The sequence below is a fragment of the Saccopteryx leptura genome, chromosome 3, assembly GCF_036850995.1.
Source record: "Saccopteryx leptura isolate mSacLep1 chromosome 3, mSacLep1_pri_phased_curated, whole genome shotgun sequence".
In the NCBI taxonomy this organism is placed as follows: domain Eukaryota; kingdom Metazoa; phylum Chordata; class Mammalia; order Chiroptera; family Emballonuridae; genus Saccopteryx; species Saccopteryx leptura.
Genome location: NC_089505.1, coordinates 6423806 through 6444192, shown reverse-complemented (window position 1 = coordinate 6444192; position 20387 = coordinate 6423806). Strand labels below are relative to the sequence as shown.

The 20387-nt window shown below is 50.8% G+C and overlaps 1 protein-coding gene across 1 annotated transcript in view; it reads left to right on the top strand.

The window, feature by feature from the left end:
- The window catches only part of WDR27 (WD repeat domain 27), a 113850-nt gene that overhangs the window by 54488 nt on the left and 38975 nt on the right, over window positions 1-20387 (top strand). Inside the window, exons 24-25 of the mRNA XM_066372815.1 lie at window positions 606-708; window positions 3546-3644. Of these exons, the coding sequence (XP_066228912.1) occupies window positions 606-708; window positions 3546-3644 (202 nt within the window). The remainder of the gene's footprint in view (window positions 1-605; window positions 709-3545; window positions 3645-20387) is intronic.

Genomic DNA, 20387 nt, shown 5'->3' with positions numbered 1-20387 from the left:
CAATCCTAAAGAAGTACCAGCCCCTGTGGCCTCCTGTGTGTGTGTGTGTGTGTGTGTGTGGAGGGGAGGGTGCCCAGCCCGGAGCATCTTGGGCCAGGCCAGTCATCCCCGTGGGGCTCAGCCCGGTGCTGGGACACGCTGGCAAAGCTGTTCTCAGGGACAGCTCTGGTCCTGGAAGTGACGGTAATTTTCTCAAACTATCAATTCTCTCACAATAAATAAATATTATATAACACTTTATAGATAGTTGCTTGTAAAACTTAACCAACTTTGATAGAATAATTAATGATTTAAAAGGTTAGTTTTTATATTTTTAAAGATCTCCAGGATGTTTATCACTTAAACAGCCTACATTTATATATAAATGTTTGATTAATGTTAGTTTGGTCGTCTTTGAGAATTTATGATTTTGAAAAGTCTTCTAATTACTTTCGAAGATCTCTGGAATAACCTGCTTAGGGTTTAACATCCTCAACATATAGAAATGTTCTCAGTAGCTTTTGTTCATTTCTGTGAAGAAAAGGAACAGATCAATATCTTTATCATTTTAATTTGTATTAAAAATGGAAAAATTGTTTTCCTCCTGGTGTTTATTTTCCCCGTAGGTGTGAGCGCCACTTTGAAGGACACCCAAGTCGCTGCTACCCCTGTGGAATCGCCTTTAGTCCGTGCGGGCGCTTTGTGGCTTCTGGTGCCGAGGACAGACATGTACGTCTCGGTCCTTAGTCACAATGCTCCTTCTTCCTGCGGAGACTGTGTTTGATGTTGGTGATGTTAACATAAAATCCAGTTGAAGTTTCAAGACTGTCACCAGTAGTAGTAGGTTTAATACTGGTGACGTGCACGTGTGAGAGGCCGTCATGGGTGTCTGTATGAAGCTCAGGAAACACCTGTCACTCATTTATTTCTCACTAGTTGTCTGTCATCGCACCCACTGCTGACTACTCTGCTTCCTTGAATTACCAGGTAGTAACATTAAGGGATACAGTAACACATATCACTGATTTGTATCCATTTGTCCTGACATATTTGCGAAGGTCTGGTATTGTTCTCCCAGGGCTGCCATAACAAACTACCACACACTGAAAACGGCAGACCTCTCTTCCGTCCCAGTCAGGAGGCCAGGTGTCTGATGTCAAGGTGCCGGGCAGCTCTGTGCCTCCTGAGGCTGAGGGAGCTTCTGGGTCAAGCTTCTTCCTCTGCTGCTGGGGGCCGTCAGTCCCTGGTGTTCCTGGGCTTGGGCTCGGGCTCCAGTCACCTGCCTGTGGGTCTCAGGTCTCAGTCCCCTTTCTCTTGTGAGGATCCTGGTCACTGGATACCCTAGATCCACGGTTATCTTAGGATCTTTAACTTAATGACATCTGCAGGGATCCTGTTTCCAAATAAGAATAGACCGACAGGCCCTGGGGGTTAGGACTTGGATACAATTAAACTCACTGCTAGTCTGTAAGGGTTTTATAAAGAAAAAGAGATACAGAAATTTCCAAAAATTCAAGGAAATCATAAAGTTTATTTGGAAATAGTCATTTTACAACTCAAGAGTTACTTTCTAAAATATTTTTCTTATTCAGTTTAACTGGTGAGAATTGAATTTAAGAATATTGAAAACTTTTATAAAACTCTTAGATAGGAAAGGTTATCCTAAATTTTACTAGTTTTTAACCAGTTGTGTTCCAGTGACATCTTTGTCATCTGCTATAGTAATACTTGAGTCCTTCTCTGAGGTGGTTCGATCGTATGAAAAATGGGTGAAATGGATATGTTAGGTTTCTTTAAAGAAAATTATTAAAGTTGACTACCATGCAGTTAATTAATAATTTGCAAATTTATTAAAGCCACTTAAAATACTAAAATAAGTAACATTTATTTGACAATAACAACAAAGTAATGGAATTTTTGGTTTTCCTCTAAATTGTATTTTTATATCCAGTCATGTACCCAAAACTTTTACCAATTCAAATCTATTCATGGATACAATTGTCTTATGACATCTTGTCACATACAATAACTTCCTGGTTTTCAGGTAGAATATCAAATCCTTATTTGCATCTTAGGCTTGAGCACCACTGGCGTGCTACCCAAGATATCCATCAGACAGTTGGAATTGGTTCTCTCAGTGCCAAAGTCAACTGTGTACATTGAATTTTCTTGAATTTTTTAATCTCTCTTTTTTTTTTCTGAAGCTGGAAATGGGGAGAGACAGACAGACTCCCGCATGCACCCTACTGGGATCCACCCGACACGCCCACCAGGGGGTGATGCTCTGCCCCTCCGGGGTGTCGCTCTGTTGCGACCAGAGCCACTCTAGCGCCTGGGGCAGAGGCCAAGGAGCCATCCCCAGCGCCTGGGCCATCTTTGCTCCAATGGAGCCTCGCTGCGGGAGGGGAAGAGAGAGACAGAGAGGAAGGGGGGGAGTGGAGAAGCAGATGGGTGCTTCTCCTGTGTGCCCTGGCCGGGAATCGAACCCGGGACCTCTGCACGCCAGGCCGACGCTCTACCACTGAGCCAACCGGCCAGGGCCATTAATCTCTATTTTTTATTCAACATGTGACTGTTGTGTGAAAATATAATTAAAATTAAGAGTATAAAGATACAAAAACACTGAAAGCAGAAAGATGGAAAATGAAGCTAATTTGAGAATATGTAAGTGTAAAGCAGACTTGAAGGCTTAAAGTATTACTGGGCGTAATGTGCTCCTGCCATCTGAGCCAGCCTTTTATAAAGGAGTTCCTGGAATCCTGTATCAACCAATAGGAATGAGGTTTTCCCTATCCAATCAGAGGTGGGCAGCTTGATCCTCAGTATCTTCACCAACCAATCAGAGTAGCCCCATTCTGACCAATCAGGACAGTATCCATTGAACCAATCAAACTGAGGGTTTGGAGTTCTTTGCATGAGGATGAACCAATCAGGATCAGGGGTGGGGACTGCTGTCTATATAAACCAGCTCCTCTCCGGCACTGGGAGTGCCCGCTCCCATTCCAGGGAGGAAGTCTGAGCTTCTCCAGCTGTGCCTAGTGACGCTGTCTTATCTGGATAGACAGCCGCAGAGCTGTGTAGCCAGAGGGGGGCTAAGCGGCAACATCTGGGGTGTCTCACAACCAAGCTGTTTTTACAGCTGTGCTGTGTCATAATTGAGTTGTTTGCACTGAATAAATTTTTCTTTTTCACTGTACCCCAAATTGGGAGTTCCTCTTGCTGTTGAACTGGCACAAAGGACCATCATTTCAGAGGTTGGAGTACAAAATCTGGACTCATTTCTCAAAATAAGTCATCAACTATGAGCATAAGTTTAAAACTGTTCACAGTATGGTGGAGTCTTATGAGAGACTAACACGTATAATGTAAATTTATAAATATAATTCTAAAAGGGAAAGAAGAAATGTATTTTTTTATAAATTTAGTTCTGTTACTTAGTGTTTTATTCATTGTGTGAATTGCCGTGACACTTGCTTAGCGTTGAACAGACTTCATCTTTTCATAATAGGTCGTTCATTGATGGTTGACTTTTTCAACATAGAATACTTGCTGGTTTTGTCTTTTAGGCATATGTGTATGAAGTGGGCTCGAGCACTTTCTCTCACAGACTGTCAGGACACACGGACACAGTCACTGGAGTGGCCTTCAGCCCATCAGAACCTCAGGTATAGTCTTTCTGTGTAAGCGGGGCCACCTCTCTTCCCCACGAGTCTTACATTGTATCTGACATCTGTCAGACTTTGGTGAAGTTTTGTAATACGTAAGATTACATGCCAGTTTTCATTGAGTGTAGGGAGACAAACTTAGGAAATAGACCTTTTTGGGGAGAAAGGAAAATCTCAAATGTTTTCTTTTTTTATGAAAGTATTTGTGACTCAGTGATGATGTACCTTGCTCGGCTGAAATAAAGAAAACTATGAAAGTGCCCGTGAGCTAATATGTTGCACTACTATGAACACGAGTTAAAATTTAGAGACAAAAGCATGAAAAAAAAAAAAAAGTACAGAACAAGTAAGGAAAGGACTTTGAAAACTGTCATGAAAGGAATTTGGATGTAGAAGAGCCACATTTTAAAGAAACTTACATATTAGGAAGAGAAAACGGCATTGGCTGCAGAAGGAGATATTTTTATAGAAGATGGAAAAATAGTAAATGTTAAATAATGAGTATTTGGGTATTGAGTTCATCTTGTTCCTTGAAGTTTGAAGCTGTGATTCAGAGAACAAGAGTATCATGTTCAGCCTGCCATGAACGTCTGAACTGAGTGGAACGTGGATGCTGGTTTGTAACTTGCGCTGTCATTAGGGTTGTTTGCAAAGCAGGGCATGTCACAGTGTTTGGCACAAAATGCACCTTCCCCTGATACTGACTGTTGAAAAAATGCACGAAGCTTGTCATGTCATCACCGCAGGGCTCACGCCGGGGTTGACCTTGCTCTGCCCCCTCGTGGCCCTGCTGATGGCCTGAGGTGAACAGCACACTGTCTGGGCTGAGGGACAGTGACAGGGCCCCGCCAGTGCTCGCTGCCCAGAAGTTTTGCATGTTGGTCAGATTGTAGTTATCTGAAAGATCTCTGTGAAATAGCATTACTTTCTCCATGAGGGACTCTATACAAGAGTAAACATCATAACTGTTTGATTTTAAGGTAGGAGTGATCTTTTCACCCACATTTCTGAAACTGGAGTAAACTTTAGAATTCCTGTGTTCCTGTTTCGTGTGTTCTGCTTGATTAGGTTTCTGGTGCGCCCACCATCTAGTGTTGTTTAAAACTGTGTCCGTGGAACAAAATACCCAACTCAACATTCTGTGCTAAAAAAACCTATTGGTGCATCAAAACAATAACTTGATTTTTTTTTTTTTTTTTTGTGACAGAGGCAGAGAGGGACAGAGAGGGACAGATAGGGACAGACAGACAGGAAGGGAGAGAGATGAGAAGCATCCATTCTTCGTTGCAGCACCTCAGTTGTTCATTGATTGCTTTCTCATATGTGCCTTGACGGGGAGGAGGGGGCTACAGCAGACCGAGTGACCCCTTGCTCAAGCCAGTGACCTTGAGCTCAAGCTGGTGAGCTTTGCTCAAACCAGATGAGCCTGCGCTCAAGCTGGCGACCTTGGGGTCTTGAACCTGGGTCCTCCGTGTCCCAGTCCAACACTCTGTCCACTGCGTCACTGCCTGGTCAGGCTGGAAGTTTTTATTTGTAGAAAATGACCCAGTGCAGGCATGTTAACATTGGAAATGCGTGTTTCAGTGTGGAGGGTGGCTCTGTGTGCTCTGGGGAGAAGGGGTGACTAGAGCCGCTGAGTTGGGGCGACCTCACCCACAGTCAGGAGATGCTGGTGGTGCTTGGCAGTGAGGTTCCCGTGTCCGGAGCAGTGATACTCACCCCCCAGCGGGGCGTGGTGGGAGCCTGTGCAGAGGGCTGGGTGTGTGCGGGCACCTCCTGCCCTCTTCTCCCCACAGGAGGAGACACGGCCAGGGGCACTCGGGCTCGACTCCCTTGGCTGACAGTCCCCCCCGGCAGAGCAGTGGGCAGGTGCTCTGGGCTCCCAAGAGATTTACCAACTTTAAGTTTAAAAAAAAAAAGGATTAGTTTAGAATAAGCAAAACTACTTTTCACAAAGAGAAGCTTATGATTGAACAAAAGTATTTCTGGACGATGAAGTATTGAGTGCACCCTGTCCTGTCTGCCCAGTGAAGGGACCGCCTCTCAGGGGTGAGGAGAAGCGCTGGCTCTCATCTGGACTTTCCCCCGGGGTCCCTGCTGGTTAAGAGCGCTCATCCGTGTGGCAGTCCCTGCTTTTTGTTTCTGTTTCAGTTCTTGTGTTTGTCCTTGTTCAAAGTTCGGTTTTAACTGCCCAGCTGTTACTTGCTGACTTCTGTGGAAGGCTTTACTCCTCACCAGAATTCTCTGAGTGCTTCCTAGGGTTCTCTGTGGCCTTGACTTGGATCACAGAACCAGGAAAAACCACGAGAGATGCGGGAAATCCATGTGGGCTCAGGGCGACCCGACACACTGGAACGTTGACGAGACAGGAAGCGGCGTTCAGTCGGGTTGTCAAGTTCAAGGGGGTCAAAATTAAATGTGAGCGTACATTTCCCAATGTATTAATATAATAAACGACCTCGCAAGTGTTTTTTCAGCAACTTTGAGAAGACATTAATAATGTCTTTGGAGGGCTAAGCACAACCAAAGTCCAACCAAGATAAGAGAGAATCTAGTTGCCTACTAACAAGCAGAAGAATTCAGAAGAGGTATTACGAGACCTCAAAGTTACAAACCCCCCTCAAGGGAATGCGTTTGGGGACACTGCTGTCATCTGCGCTTGTATACAAAGGGCTCGGCTTCCACATCAGCGGGTCGAGTCTAGCTTTGCTACAATGGTAGCTCTCACTTCAGGTGGAAAAAGCTTTATTTAGCGGTTAGAATTGGATCTAGAAATGAAGTATATTAAACCCACTCTATTAGTAGATTTTCATGAATTTAGGAATAATTAGAGAATAATTAACATTTAAGGTGTTTGCAGTGCTTTAAGGATTTTGATAAAATATTTGTTTTTAGCTTGAAATGTGAATTGACTTTAGACTTGGGACATTTTTGTTGAGAAAAATAACATTTTACTAAGTGGGAGTGGGCAGCATTTCAATTTTTAAGAAAAGTTGAGATTCATCATATTCATAAGTTTATTAAACTTTTGAGAATTAGGAATTTGAGGGCATTTTGCCTTTTATATTTCTCATTTCAAGTATTCAAGAAAATATTATATATTAAATTTCAACCTTGACAGTTTTAAGTCATTTAAGTTGTAAATTTGACTCATTGCCGAAGGGATTTTAATTTGTTCATTATGAGTAGATTTAACATAAATTGAAGGTCACTTTGCATGTGATTATTAAAATTTACTAGATTCCTCCCTCATTGGTGGTGGCACTGTGGACAGAGCGTTAGCCTGGGACACTGAGGACCCAGGTTCAAAACCCTGAGGTCCGCTGGCTCGTGTGCGGGATCATCTGGCTTGAATGCAGGCCCACAGCTTGAGCCTCGGGGGTCTCAGCTCAAACTCAAAGGATTCTGGCTTGGCCTCCCCACCCCACCCGGTCAAGGCACATATGAGAAGCAATCAGTGAACAACTAAAGGGTCACAACTATGAGTTGATGCTTCTCCTCTCTCTCCCTTCCTGTCTCTTGCTTAAAAACAAAAAACTAGATTTCTAAATATATTAAGTGGTACTAAAGGCTTAAGGAACTAGATTTTAAAAATGTGAACCTTTATTAAATTGAGCGATAATAATTTTAAAATCAAAATGAACCACAGATCACTTTGTTCGGTAGGAAGCCATCTTGAGCGCCCACAGCTTGTGTCACCACAGTGTCACAGTGCCACCCTTGGTACTTGTGGCCACTGTGTGCTCTGTTGATAGAGAGAGGGTGCAGAGTCCTTGAGTAAAGTGAGTTTCTTTTTCCTGGGGTCACCACGAAGAGACCTTCGCTGTGCAAGACACAGCTCCTGGAGCCGGCAGCCCCTCTGCTCTGCTCTGGTCAAATCGCCCCAGCCCCTTGGCCTGTTCTTGCTGTGGAGCCGTGTTCCACACAGAAAGGTTCACGACACGCATGTTAGCAGCAAGTCCGCTAGCTGGTAAATATATACATACTGTAGATGTTTAAAACCTGGTAGAAGGGTTTACAGTGAATGAGACTTAACAATCCCCTTAAAATATTAAACACATCATACATCAGGGTGGGCGCTGTTCTGTCTTATTTGGAATACAGTATCCATTTACTTAGGTGTTTCTAATTTAGAATAGGAGGTAGAACTTAATATTAAAATTCAGTCTTCGGATGATTGATTGAAGGTAAAGTTTCATCTTGGTATAAAATCTTACCAAAAAAAATAGGCTTGCATTTAGGAGTTGGCATTCAAGCCCAGTCTCTGGGAAGGGAACGCTTGCTTTCTCTGCCAGTTCTTGGTTGCTGACTGGCCAGATATGTCAGGACAAATATGGTGTTGTTTCAGCAACATGACAGTCTGTCTACCAGACCCACAGCCTTCTCAAGTGTCGTGTGATATGTCAGCTCAGTGAGGCTGAATAGAGTTGGCTTCCTTTCCTCTCTCTAGAGCAACTCTCATGGATTTTTTTCTTAGGGAGGTAGCATCTAATAGAATGGCTTTTATACTATTAGAAATGTTTTTAAAGTATAGTTGCCTACAATGTTATATTAGTTTCAGATGTACAACATAGTGATTCCACATTCTTATACCTTATCATGTGATCACCTGATATTTCTACTAATCACTGGTCACCCTGCAAAGTTATTACTATATTCTTGACCATTCCCTGTGTTGTTTCCAAATTAAACATTCTGATTAAAAAAATGGGCAAAAAGAACTGAATACTTTTCTAAAGAGGACACAGAAATGGCCAATAGACATAAGAAAAAATGCTCAGCGTCACCAATCATCAGGGAAATGCAAATTAAAACGACAATGAGATACCACCTCCCACTTGTCAGAATGGCTGTCGTCAATAAATCAACAAACAAGTGTGGGTGAGGATGTGGAAAAAGGGGAACCCCCCTGCACTGCTGGTGGGAATGCAGACTGGTGCAGCCTCTGTGGAAAGCAGTACTGAGGGTACTCAAAAAATTAAAAACAGAGTTACTGTATGATCTGGGATTATAACTTAATATCCTCCTATTGAAATCCTTCTGGATTTCAAACCAACTACTATTCATGCGTGTGTGTGTGTGTGTGCGCATGTGTGTGTGTGTGCACGTGTTGTGGGAGGTACTTGGGACGGTTCGGGGAGCGTGCGCAGAGTGTTGGTGGACAGCAGGAGAGCACAGTTCTGACTCCAGCCCCGTCAGGAGTGTGTGTGCATGTGTGTGTGTGTGCGCGCACGCGTGTGTGTGCGTGTTGTGGGAGGTACTTGGGACGGTTCGGGGAGTGTGTGCAGAGTGTTGGTGGACAGCAGGAGAGCATGATTCTGACTCCAGCCCCGTCAGGAGTGTGTGTGCATGTGCGTGTGTGCGTGTGCGCACGCGTGTGTGCTCGTGTTGTGGGAGGTACTTGGGACGGTTCGGGGAGTGTGCGCAGAGTGTTGGTGGACAGCAGGAGAGCACGGTTCTGACTCCGGCCCCGTCAGGAGTGTGTGTGCATGTGTGTGTGTGTGCGTGTGCGCGCACGCGTGTGTGTGCGTGTTGTGGGAGGTACTTGGGACGGTTCGGGGAGTGTGCGCAGAGTGTTGGTGGACAGCAGGAGAGCATGATTCTGACTCCAGCCCCGTCAGGAGTGTGTGTGCATGTGTGTGTGTGTGCGCGCACGCGTGTGTGCTCGTGTTGTGGGAGGTACTTGGGATGGTTCGGGGAGCATGCGCAGAGTGTTGGTGGACAGCAGGAGAGCACGGTTCTGACTCCGGCCCCGTCAGGAGTGTGTGTGCATGTGTGTGTGTGTGCGTGTGTGCGCACGCGTGTGTGTGCGTGTTGTGGGAGGTACTTGGGACGGTTCGGGGAGCGTGCGCAGAGTGTTGGTGGACAGCAGGAGAGCACGGTTCTGACTCCGGCCCCGTCAGGAGTGTGTGTGCATGTGTGTGTGTGCGTGTGTGTTCACGTGTGTGTGCATGTGTTGTGGAGGTACTTGGGACGGTTCGGGGAGCGTGCGCAGAGTGTTGGTGGACAGCAGGAGAGCACGGTTCTGACTCCGGCCCTGTCAGGAGTGTGTGTGCATGTGTGTGTGTGTGCGTGTGTGCGCACGTGTGTGTGTGCGTGTTGTGGGAGGTACTTGGGACGGTTCGGGGAGCGTGCGCAGAGTGTTGGTGGACAGCAGGAGAGCACGGTTCTGACTCCAGCCCCGTCAGGAGTGCTCACACACACGTGCGCCTGGAGGTTGCTCACTCTCCCACCTCATCCTCAGCCGGGACTCCGGAGTCCACGCTGCTAACTGAAGTCAGAACCTCACAGGAGTACCTTTCCAGTTCTCCTCTCCCATTCTGCTTTTCCATTCATTCTGAGTTCCACACTGTCATTAACTTTGTTTAAACAGTTACCTCTTGAAGAGATTTAAGTAAGGGTATAATCCTGAGTGTTTGCCATGTATGTGATAATTCCTCACCAAAGCTTTTGAGCCTTGGTTCTTACAGCTAATCCTTTTCTTAACTCTGTGATCTCTGTGATGCTCAAATGGCTTTTTTCTCCCCTTCGAGGACTGGTGTGGTGGGGACTGTGCATGTGTGTGCATGCCTCGTGGCTTCTTGTATCCATGCTTGTACTTTATTTTGTACTATATTGAAGTGCATATATGACTATATTATACAACGTACAGTAATCTTTGTGATTATGTACTGGGTTGGGCACTCTGGATTTAGACCCGTGAGCCATCGACTGTCGGTTTTGATTTTGCCTCTGATGTCGCGGGGTTTCCCTGTCAGGTGCACGCCAGCTCCCCTACATACTGCGTTAAAGTGGGTCTCGTTGACAATTTCTTTTTTTTCTTTTTTTTTGCCACATGCCCAAGCCTAATTTCTTATTTGTAGCCAAAGACAAAAATGTTTGAATTCAATTTAAATATTTAGTTGTACTTATTATTTACTGTGTAGCAGTCACTATTTGAGGTGTAAATTTTCACATCCTTAAGAAGGAGGTATTTTATTATCTTCAAGTTACAGGTATGGAAACTGAGGCATGAAAATATTAAAATATTTGGACAAATCCCTACAGTTGGTACAATACAAACCTTAGCCTATCTACTCACCAGCCAGATTTCAGACCCCCATTCTGTAGGGCTGTGCCCAGCACACCACAGCCACCAGCCCTGTGGGGACAGGAGGGAGAAATCCCCTCCCTGCTGGTGAGGAGCAGGGAGCCCTGGGCGGAGGGGGAGGGTTGAGAGGAGCAGGGGGAGGGTTGAGAGCAGGGGGGGTTGAGAGGAGGGGGAGGGCTGAGAGGAGGGGGAGGGTTGAGAGGAGGGGGAGGGTTGAGAGCAGGGGGAGGGATGAGGGGCAGGAGGAAGGTTGAGAGCAGGGGGGTTGAGAGGAGGGGGAGGGTTGAGAGGAGGGGGAGGGCTGGGTGGGGCAGGGAGCCCTGGGCAGAGAGGGAGGGTTGAGAGCAGGGGGAGGGTTGAGAGCAGGGGGAGGGTTGAGAGGAGGGGGAGGGCTGAGAGGAGGGGGAGGGTTGAGAGGAGGGGGAGGGTTGAGAGCAGGGGGAGGGATGAGGGGCAGGAGGAAGGTTGAGAGCAGGGGGGGTTGAGAGGAGGGGGAGGGTTGAGAGGAGGGGGAGGGTTGAGAGCAGGGGGGGTTGAGAGGAGGGGGAGGGTTGAGAGGAGGGGGAGGGATGAGAGGAGGGGGAGGGATGAGAGGAGGGGGAGGGTTGAGAGCAGGGGGAGGGTTGAGAGCAGGGGGGGTTGAGAGGAGGGGGAGGGTTGAGAGCAGGGAGGAGGGTTGAGAGCAGGGGGAGGGTTGAGAGCAGGGGGAGGGTTGAGAGCAGGGGGAGGGTTGAGAGGAGGGGGAGGGTTGAGAGCAGGGGGAGGGTTGAGAGCAGGGGGGGTTGAGAGGAAGGGGAAGGTTGAGAGCAGGGGGAGGGTTGAGAGCAGGGGAAGGGTTGAGAGGAGGGGGAGGGCTGTGTAGGGCAGGGAGCCCTGGGCAGAGGGGGAGGGTTGAGAGGAGGGGGAGGGCTGGGTGGGGCAGGGAGCCCTGGGTGGAGGGGGAGGGTTGAGAGCAGGAGGAAGGCTGAGAGGAGCAGGACTCTCAGAGGAGACTGAGCGTGGAGACCACATCCTCCCATCACGGACACCTGGAGACCTGCAATATGTTTTCCATCTCCGAGTTATTGACTAGAACTGGATTCCACATCAAGATTTCAAGAAAGTCATTTGTTTCGATTCTAGGAGGGGATATAATTATATTTTTATTCATGTGGCATCACTACTTGTTTTTTCTTTCTTTTTTTTTTTTAAGCTGTTAAGTGCTTTCAGCTCTGTTTTCACATGTGATGCTCTGGTTCTGGTGAGGGGATCATTCCCAGATACTTGCTGTCTCCTCATGCCCACATCATGAAAGTACATTTCGCCCCTAAAAAACTACAGTTCTTTCCTTTCGGAAAATGTTCTGCAGATGCTAGCAAAGTTAATTGCCAAATCATAAATTTAAATGTAAAACTGACCAGAGGAATTGGATGCCTGCTCTTGTGTGTGACTTGACTTATTCTATATTCAAGTGGTATTCTAGAATAGCCAAAAAATTGTACCACAGCTGGTCTTGTACTACAATAATGGCACAACCCGTCCAAAGGATCAATTAAGGACATGAGACATAAATAACGTATCGACTTCAAGATTTCTGGTTGTCAACCGAATCTCTTCAGCGGGGGGGAGGACATGGGGCTTTGGAACCGCTGGGCTGTTCTTGTGTGTGCTGTTGACCATCCAAGTCCACAGGGCTGTGACTTCCATGTGGCGAGTGCACTGTGTCCTACAGGGCAGAATGTTAGTGACAGATTATTCCAGGGTTCAGATGTGGAGGGTTCGCCTCTTGCCAACAGCAGTCGGAATGAAAGGTCTGTTTTGCTCTTGGTGTGCGGCTCGTGAGCTGTGGACAGGTGCTGGGTTATTGTAGCCATACAGCAAATGCCGGACTGGAAAATCCTGGCGTGCTACACGTATGTGCGTAAAAACATGCTGGAGTGTTTCTGATAGACGAGGCTGTCTGGGCTTCTCCTGCCTCCGACATGCTGTTTCCACAGACCCCTGGAAGAGGCTGTACCTCTGATTTTCACAATAACATCAGGACGGCTGTCAGCTGTCAGCCGGTTGACTGCCTGGCACTTGGCTGTCTGGACTCGGCGTTTCTACCACCGACTTCTGCCTGTTGTTTCAGGAGGTTCGGAAGGCAGAGTGCAGCCTGCACAGGTCCGGCTCTGGGTCCTCCTGAGTTAATCTGGGGCAGGGGAAGGAGTGGGCCGCACACGTCCAGCTCTGGGTCCTCCCGAGTTAATCTGGGGCGGGGGAAGGAGTGTCCCCAGTGCCTTTGTTTCTGGAGGAATGTCTGTGTGCTCTGGAAACACTTTTAAACATACATTTATTTTTTCCATTGAATTTCTTTGGTGTCTAGTTGAAAACCAATGAACTCTTTAAGTGTGGGTGAAATCTCTTGTTAAAAGAGACATGGGCAGCTTGGTTAATTCTCGCAGTGGTGTGGCTTCGTGAAGAAAGTGATCGTCTTCTAACAGCTCGACGTTGTGTGACAGTCCTCAGTTTTCGTGATAACATTGGTCACTGAGTTGCGTCGACGTCAGCTCCTGCGTAGGATGAGCGCAGACGTACTGGTCACTTAGCGGTTTGACGTCCTCTCGAGGTGTCCAGTGACGAGTGTAAACGCCTCGGTTCTCCGTCCTCCCCACCGTCCCCAGTGTCCTGGGCTGTAGTCCACATGCCTTGGGCCACAAGGTTCATCTTGTTTAGCCAGGTCTTTCTGCTGCTGCACAGAGGGCCCAGGCCCAGCCCTGGGACGCCACACTCCTCTGGGGACTGGCCGTGCCCAGACTGGCCCGGGCTCTGGTCTGCTCCGTGTGGTGCCCAGACTGGCCCAGGCTCTGGTCTGCTCCATGTGGTGCCCAGACTGGCCCGGGCTCTGGTCTGCTCCGCGGGTCCCAGACTGGCCCGGGCTCTGGTCTGCTCCGCGGGGCCCAGACTGGCCCGGGCTCTGGTCTGCTCCGCGGGGCCCAGACTGGCCCGGGCTCTGGTCTGCTCCCCGTGGTGCCCAGACTGGCCCGGGCTCTGGTCTGCTCCGCGGGGCCCAGACTGGCCCGGGCTCTGGTCTGCTCCCCGTGGTGCCCGGACTGGCCCGGGCTCTGGTCTGCTCCCCGTGGTGCCCGGACTGGCCTGGGCTCTGGTCTGCTCCGCGGGGCCCGGACTGGCCCGGGCTCTGGTCTGCTCCGCGGGGCCCGGACTGGCCCGGGCTCTGGTCTGCTCCGCGGGGCCCGGACTGGCCCGGGCTCTGGTCTGCTCCACGGGGCCCGGACTGGCCCGGGCTCTGGTCTGCTCCGTGTGGTGCCCAGACTGGCCCGGGCTCTGGTCTGCTCCGCGGGGCCCGGACTGGCCCGGGCTCTGGTCTGCTCCCCGTGGTGCCCAGACTGGCCTGGGCTCTGGTCTGCTTCCCGTGGTGCCCGGACTGGCCTGGGCTCTGGTCTGCTTCCCGTGGTGCCCGGACTGGCCCGGGCTCTGGTCTGCTCCGTGTGGTGTAGGCCTCGCTCAGAGCCGTCTTTTGTGACGTGTCCTCAGACCTGGTGACTCAGCAGCAAGTGTCGGGTGCCCGTGTGGAGCGTGCAGTGTGACATCTACGTGACCCTTTGTGTGCTCACTGTCCCACCGGAGCCTGACCCCTCCGGGGGAGGCTGGTCCTCGGTCACTCTGTTTCACAACTGGTTGTCACCCCAGGGGCCACACCAATGCTCGCCGAGTCCCGGTGACACAGATCAGTGCGTGTTTTTATGAGTTAGGGCGAGCAGTTACTTCTGATAAGCATGCCCGTTCTGTATTGCCTGGAAGTTACACTATTTTCTTTTTTTATCTGAGGGTATGATCTCATTATGGAGGAAAAATGCACACCTACCAGAGAGACTTCTGGAAAGCGAACGTCTGTCACCAGTTTACTTGGAAAGCGTCTGGAGTGGTAATGTGACCTCGGAGGGTTTCCGAGTGTACCAGCTCAGAAAGTACAGCTAATCCCGCGTGAGCTCAGCGCGCTGTTGACTCAGACGGGGCAGCTCAGCCGTCAGGGGCGGGGGGGCTGTGCTCGGACCTGGGGGCCCGTGGTGTCTGTGTGCCTCAGGCTGTGACCCTTCACGTCCTGCTCGTTTGCACCCCGTGCTGCTCAGTGTTTAAAGTTGCATTTTTCCAGCAATGATTTGTGTAAAAACAGCATCAACGAGCAGGACCCTGAACCCCAGCGTATCAGTGATTTACTGTTGCCGTTCCTTTCGAGTTTTCGTCATCGGGGTATCGCCGGTGTTAATGTATTTGCTTCTTAGCCCCCCCCCCCCCCCCCGGTGTTCCTGGAAGAGGCTGGCACGTTTCTGTCTGTCTGTCTGTCTGCCATTGTCCTGCCAAGCCACTAAGTCCTTCCAGACCGTGGGCTGTGGGAACATTGCGTCGGGCCATCTGCCGTAACCACACCGTTCCAGCCCTGGACACGGGTCTGCTCTCGCATTGCTTTGATTGCTTGAACCAGGAGAGAGCGTTCCACTTGGTATTAGTTCCGTGGCTCAGACCACGGAGGTTCTTGTTAGTCTGTCCGTGTTGTGTGTTAGAATGGGAACAGCAGTGTTCTAGAGCCGGAAGTGGCTCCTGAGGTTGTACAGAGCCGTGCCCGTGTCACACCTCAAGCCCCCCATTGGAAGGCACGAGGGGACCCACAGATCCCCGGAGGCTCCGCGCTCTTGCCTCTCTGTCCTCCCCACCCTCCGTGCTGCCTCTCAGGACATGTACGGGCCCCAGGGCCTCCGCGATGACCCCCCAGTCTGCTGTCCACAGGCTGACGGAAATAATTCCCCACTTGTTCTGGGAGAGGAGACTGAAATCCTGCTTACGCTTCCACAGCAAGTTCCACGTTCGCTTATAGCGAGTGTTTGCGTAGCTTCAGCGTTGTCCTGAAAAGGAGTCGTCAGTCCCCTCTGTGAAGGGACACGAGAGGTTGAGAGTGACCAGTGTCACTCAGGCTTGAAAGCAGAACCCGTGTTGGAGACCAGAAACCTCTGCCCGACAGCACAGAGGACCTCTGCGTCCTGCCCCTCAGTCCTGTCGGCCCCTGACCACGTGTGTCCACCCTCTGGTGACAGTTCGTCCCTGATGCTGTCCAGGGCACTCCCTGCTGAGCCCCCTTCGGGCGGCTGCGGGGGGCGTGCTGGGCACACATGGTGCACACCTGCCCGCTCCCTGCCCCCACCCAATGGTGCTCTGGTGTCAGATGTGGGCCGAGACGAGGGCCACCCAGCCTGGCACACGTGGCTGGCCACGGAGGTCCTGCACGTGGTCCCACCTGCCCCTGCTGTTGGTGACCACAGGGTGATGTGCAAACAGTCGTGGCAGGACACGACGCCCGTCAGTGCTCAGGGACACCTGCTCGTCCCGTGAAACTTCCAGGAGGACGAGTGTCGGCACCAGAGCTGCCGCACGGCTGAATTCACACTCTCCGCCGGCGGGAGGAGGCCGGCCCCGCCCCGCTGTGGCCTTCCAGGCCGGTGGGTGGTGACGGCCAAACAAAACGGTCCATGGGTTTAACTTCAGAATCAGTTCTCACACTCAGAAAATGAAACACAGTCGGATAAACTGTAGAGAATTAAAGTAGAAGGACAAAGTACTTTTACTGCAAGGTCAGAATTAAAGATGCATAAACGAGCCATCGAAGTGATCCCGGCCTCTCTTTCCCTGCACGTGACAGCAGAGACCGGTCTCATCGGGGAGAGCTCGGGGTGGGTCCGGTCCCCCAGCGTCTAGCTTTAAAGAAAAGCTAGATTGGGTGGGAGGTTGTACAGGCTGGCAGGCTGCTGCCAGCAGTGTCTCAGCGTCACTGTTAAAGCAGAAAGGGGCCAGAAATGCAAAAAAACCAAAAAACAAAAACCCCACCCCTCCCAGTAGAAAGAAAACAGAGAGGAAGGGGAGGGAGGGCGGGGTGGGGGGGAGAGAGGAAGTAGGAAAGAATGCAGCCCTCAGTGAACCTAGACACCAACTCCATTCAAGGGTGACCCGAGGGGACACTTCCTCTCAGCGTGCTATTGACAGAGTTGACGTGGTGACCCCGGCTCCTGAGTACGGGAGTGAGTCACACAAAACTAGGACCCGTCAGCCAGAGGGTCTTTTGTCACCAAAGGACTGGTGACGCTTGGATGCTGGCTTGAGCCTCGGATGCTGCTGAGTAAAGGCTGTGCAGAGGGATGCTGCTTGCCTCGGGGGCACAGTCAAGGGCCCGTGCCCTCGTCCACGCTGGGTGGTTTCTGTGGGTCTCCACGGCCTCTGTGTCCTCTGCCCTCGTCCACGCTGGGCGGTTTCTGTGGGTCCCCAGGGCCTCTGTGTCCTCTGCCCTCGTCCACGCTGGGTGGTTTCTGTGGGTCTCCACGGCCTCTGTGTCCTCTGCCCTCATCCACGCTGGGTGGTTTCTGTGGGTCTCCACGGCCATGCTGGGTGGTTTCTGTGGGTCTCCACGGCCTTGTGTCCTCTGCCCTCGTCCACACTGGGTGGTTTAAGTGGGTCTCCATGGCCTCTGTGTCCTCTGCCCTCGTCCACGCTGGGTGGTTTCTGTGGGTCTCCACGGCCATGCTGGGTGGTTTCTGTGGGTCTCCACGGCCTTGTGTCCTCTGCCCTCATCCATGCTGGGTGGTTTCTGTGGGTCTCCACGGCCATGCTGGGTGGTTTCTGTGGGTCTCCATGGCCTCTGTGTCCTCTGCCCTCGTCCACACTGGGTGGTTTCTGTGGGTCCCCACGGCCTCGTGTCCTCTGCCCTCGTCCACGCTGGGTGGTTTCTGTGGGTCTCCATGGCCTCTGTGTCCTCTGCCCTCGTCCACACTGGGTGGTTTCTGTGGGTCCCCACGGCCTTGTGTCCTCTGCCCTCGTCCATGCTGGGCGGTTTCTGTGGGTCTCCACGGCCACACTGGGTGGTTTCTGTGGGTCTCCACGGCCTCGTATCCTCTGCCCTCGTCCACGCTGGGTGGTTTCTGTGGGTCTCCACGGCCTCGTATCCTCTGCCCTCGTCCACGCTGGGTGGTTTCTGTGGGTCCCCACGGCCTCGTGTCCTCTGCCCTCGTCCACACTGGGTGGTTTCTGTGGGTCCCCACGGCCTCATGTCCTCTGCCCTCGTCCACGCTGGGTGGTTTCTGTGGGTCCCCACGGCCTCGTGTCCTCTGCCCTCGTCCACACTGGGTGGTTTCTGTGGGTCTCCACGGCCACGCTGGGTGGTTTCTGTGGGTCTCCACGGCCTCTGTGTCCTCTGCCCTCGTCCACACTGGGTGGTTTCTGTGGGTCTCCATGGCCTCTGTGTCCTCTGCTCGGGACCACTGGGATGAGCCCTTACAAAGGTGTGGAGCCCCCAGGACTGCAGGTCTGCCGTGCGGGGTCCAGATCTCTCTCAAAAGAGGTAAATATCTTTTTAGTGGTTCTGCGTGAGGGCAGAAAATCTGCCGTAAGGGTAAGTGATTGTTGCCACCAGATGTTTTTCCAGAAGTAACAGTTTAAGTTCGGTTCCTCCTTGAGAGTTGCTCAGGGTCGCCTCGTGCACTGCCTGCACTTGGGAGTAGGTGTGGGCTGGTCGTTGACAGACCCTCAGCTCAGGCAGGTCCTGTCTCGGCATCGCGTTTCCCGTGGACTCGCCTCGAGTCCCAGCCGAACGTGGCCGATGCCGGGCGCCGCTGTCCTGACTAGGGGTTGACTCGGCCGTTTGGATCGCTGTGGTTTGGCAGTGCTCCCTGGGCAATTTTCAAACAATCATTGTGGCAACGTTGTTTACTTCTGACACAAACATAGACTCCCACTTGCTCCTGGAGGTGATTGGCTGGACTCCGGTCTCCTCGGATATGGAATGCTCTGCGGGTTGACCGTGGGGCTCGCATGCCCGTCCTGAGGAACGCGCGGCGTGGCCCCCGCGCTGCGCGCCAGGCTCACCTTGGGGCCACGAGACTCCGAGGGACACGTTTGCTGTTGGTTTCTGTGGGACGTTTGCATGTTACAAACAGCTACTTCTGCAGCAGTAGATTTGCATTTCTGTTCCTTTTAATTCTAGTAACTGGCTGATAGATAGTTACAGTGAAATCAGGAATTAATACACATAAAAGGCTAAACATTTTCCTTATTGTCTGTAAAAATCTCAGTCGACGGCTTGGAAGTGAGTTGCGTTATTGTAGTGTGTGCGATGTGTACACCTTGGGATGAGAAAATTAGAGACAGCTGACGGAAGGAGCCCTCCCCGCCCCCCATTCTGTGGCTGGCAGCGTGCTGGTTGGAGAGAGGGCATTGACCTCCCACTTTGAGACGAGTCCATTTTGTCTCCGTCCTTTCATTTTATCTGGAACTTTGGGTGGAAAGACAACGTGGGCGTCTTAGTTCAGGATCAAGTGTGGGTTTCAGAGTTTTATGTTAAGAACTCAGTGTAAATGTTAAGCCACTTAGAGATGGATATAAATAATGCTATAAAATGATGTTTTGCTGATTTGGGTTTATTCCTACACTAACTTGGACTCGTGAGAACATAGCCAAGAAGTAGCTGGTCAGTGAAAATAGCCCCTGAGCAGACGAGCGGGAGCTGTGTCAGTTAGGAAGCGCCCGCCCGCGGCACACACTCGGGGCCGGGCGCGGCAGGGCGGTGAGGGCTAGGCACTGGACGTTGCTTGCCTGAGGTTACTCTTGGGAAGTGGTAGCTCCCTTGCCAGCTCGACGCGTTGGCCGCACGATCAGCGCTGAGTTATATCAAATGTTCGCTACATCTAGTGAGAATCTCGCTTTTTTTCTTTTTCGATCTGTAAGTGTGAAGAGTCACGTTGATAGATTTTTCTAATGTAGCACCACCTCTGGTTCTTCTGAAAGGCAGATCGGCCATAATGGGTCGATTGTCCTTTTGATACATTGCTGGCCTCAGCTAATATTTTGCCTAGAATTTTGGAACGAGATTGGCCTGCAGTTCTCATTTTTTTTTTGTATTTGCCTCTTGACGTCAGGTGTATCATGCCTTCGTAGAGTGAGTCGTAACCTGTCTTTCATTCCATGGATTGTCCCTAGAAAACCACCTGGTCATCATGAATTTGCCATCCATTTCTCAAAACTTTGTCATTTCAAAAATCTTATGTGAATGTGGGCGGACGGTATGTCACCTCTGAGCCTGGCTGCTGTTATTCGGCGTAATTCTGCGGAAACTGACCCAGGTTGCAGGAGCGTCAGCAGCTCACTCCCTTTTGTTGACGAGTGGGTTCCGTATGTTGCTGGAGCACAGCTGATGGAGCACTCCCCTGTCGTGGGACGTCTCAGCGGAGCCCGGTTCTGGACGTCTAACAGCTGCCGTGAGCGTTCTTACCCAGGTTCTGCGTAGAGGAGTCTCCACCCGGCAGGCAGGTGGCTGGTGGGTTGTGAGGCGGCTGCTTGTGTAGTTTGATCAGAGCTCTTCCGCCTTCAGAGGGACGGCACCGTCACCTGCAGCAGACGAGTGAATGTTGCCTCATTGCTGTTGACACCGTCTCCTCTTGTAGCCGCGGTGACGGGCCTGTACCGGTGCTCACGTGGTTGGCGTGTGTTTCCTAACGGCCAGTGAAGCGGGGTGTGTGCAGGGTCGTAGTTCACATCTGCCTGACCGGCTCAGGGAGGTACAATAGCTGTGCCTTCCTCCTCCCTCTTCCCGTCGTGGGGCTTGTCTCACTGATGGGCTTCGAAGGATTCACATACAT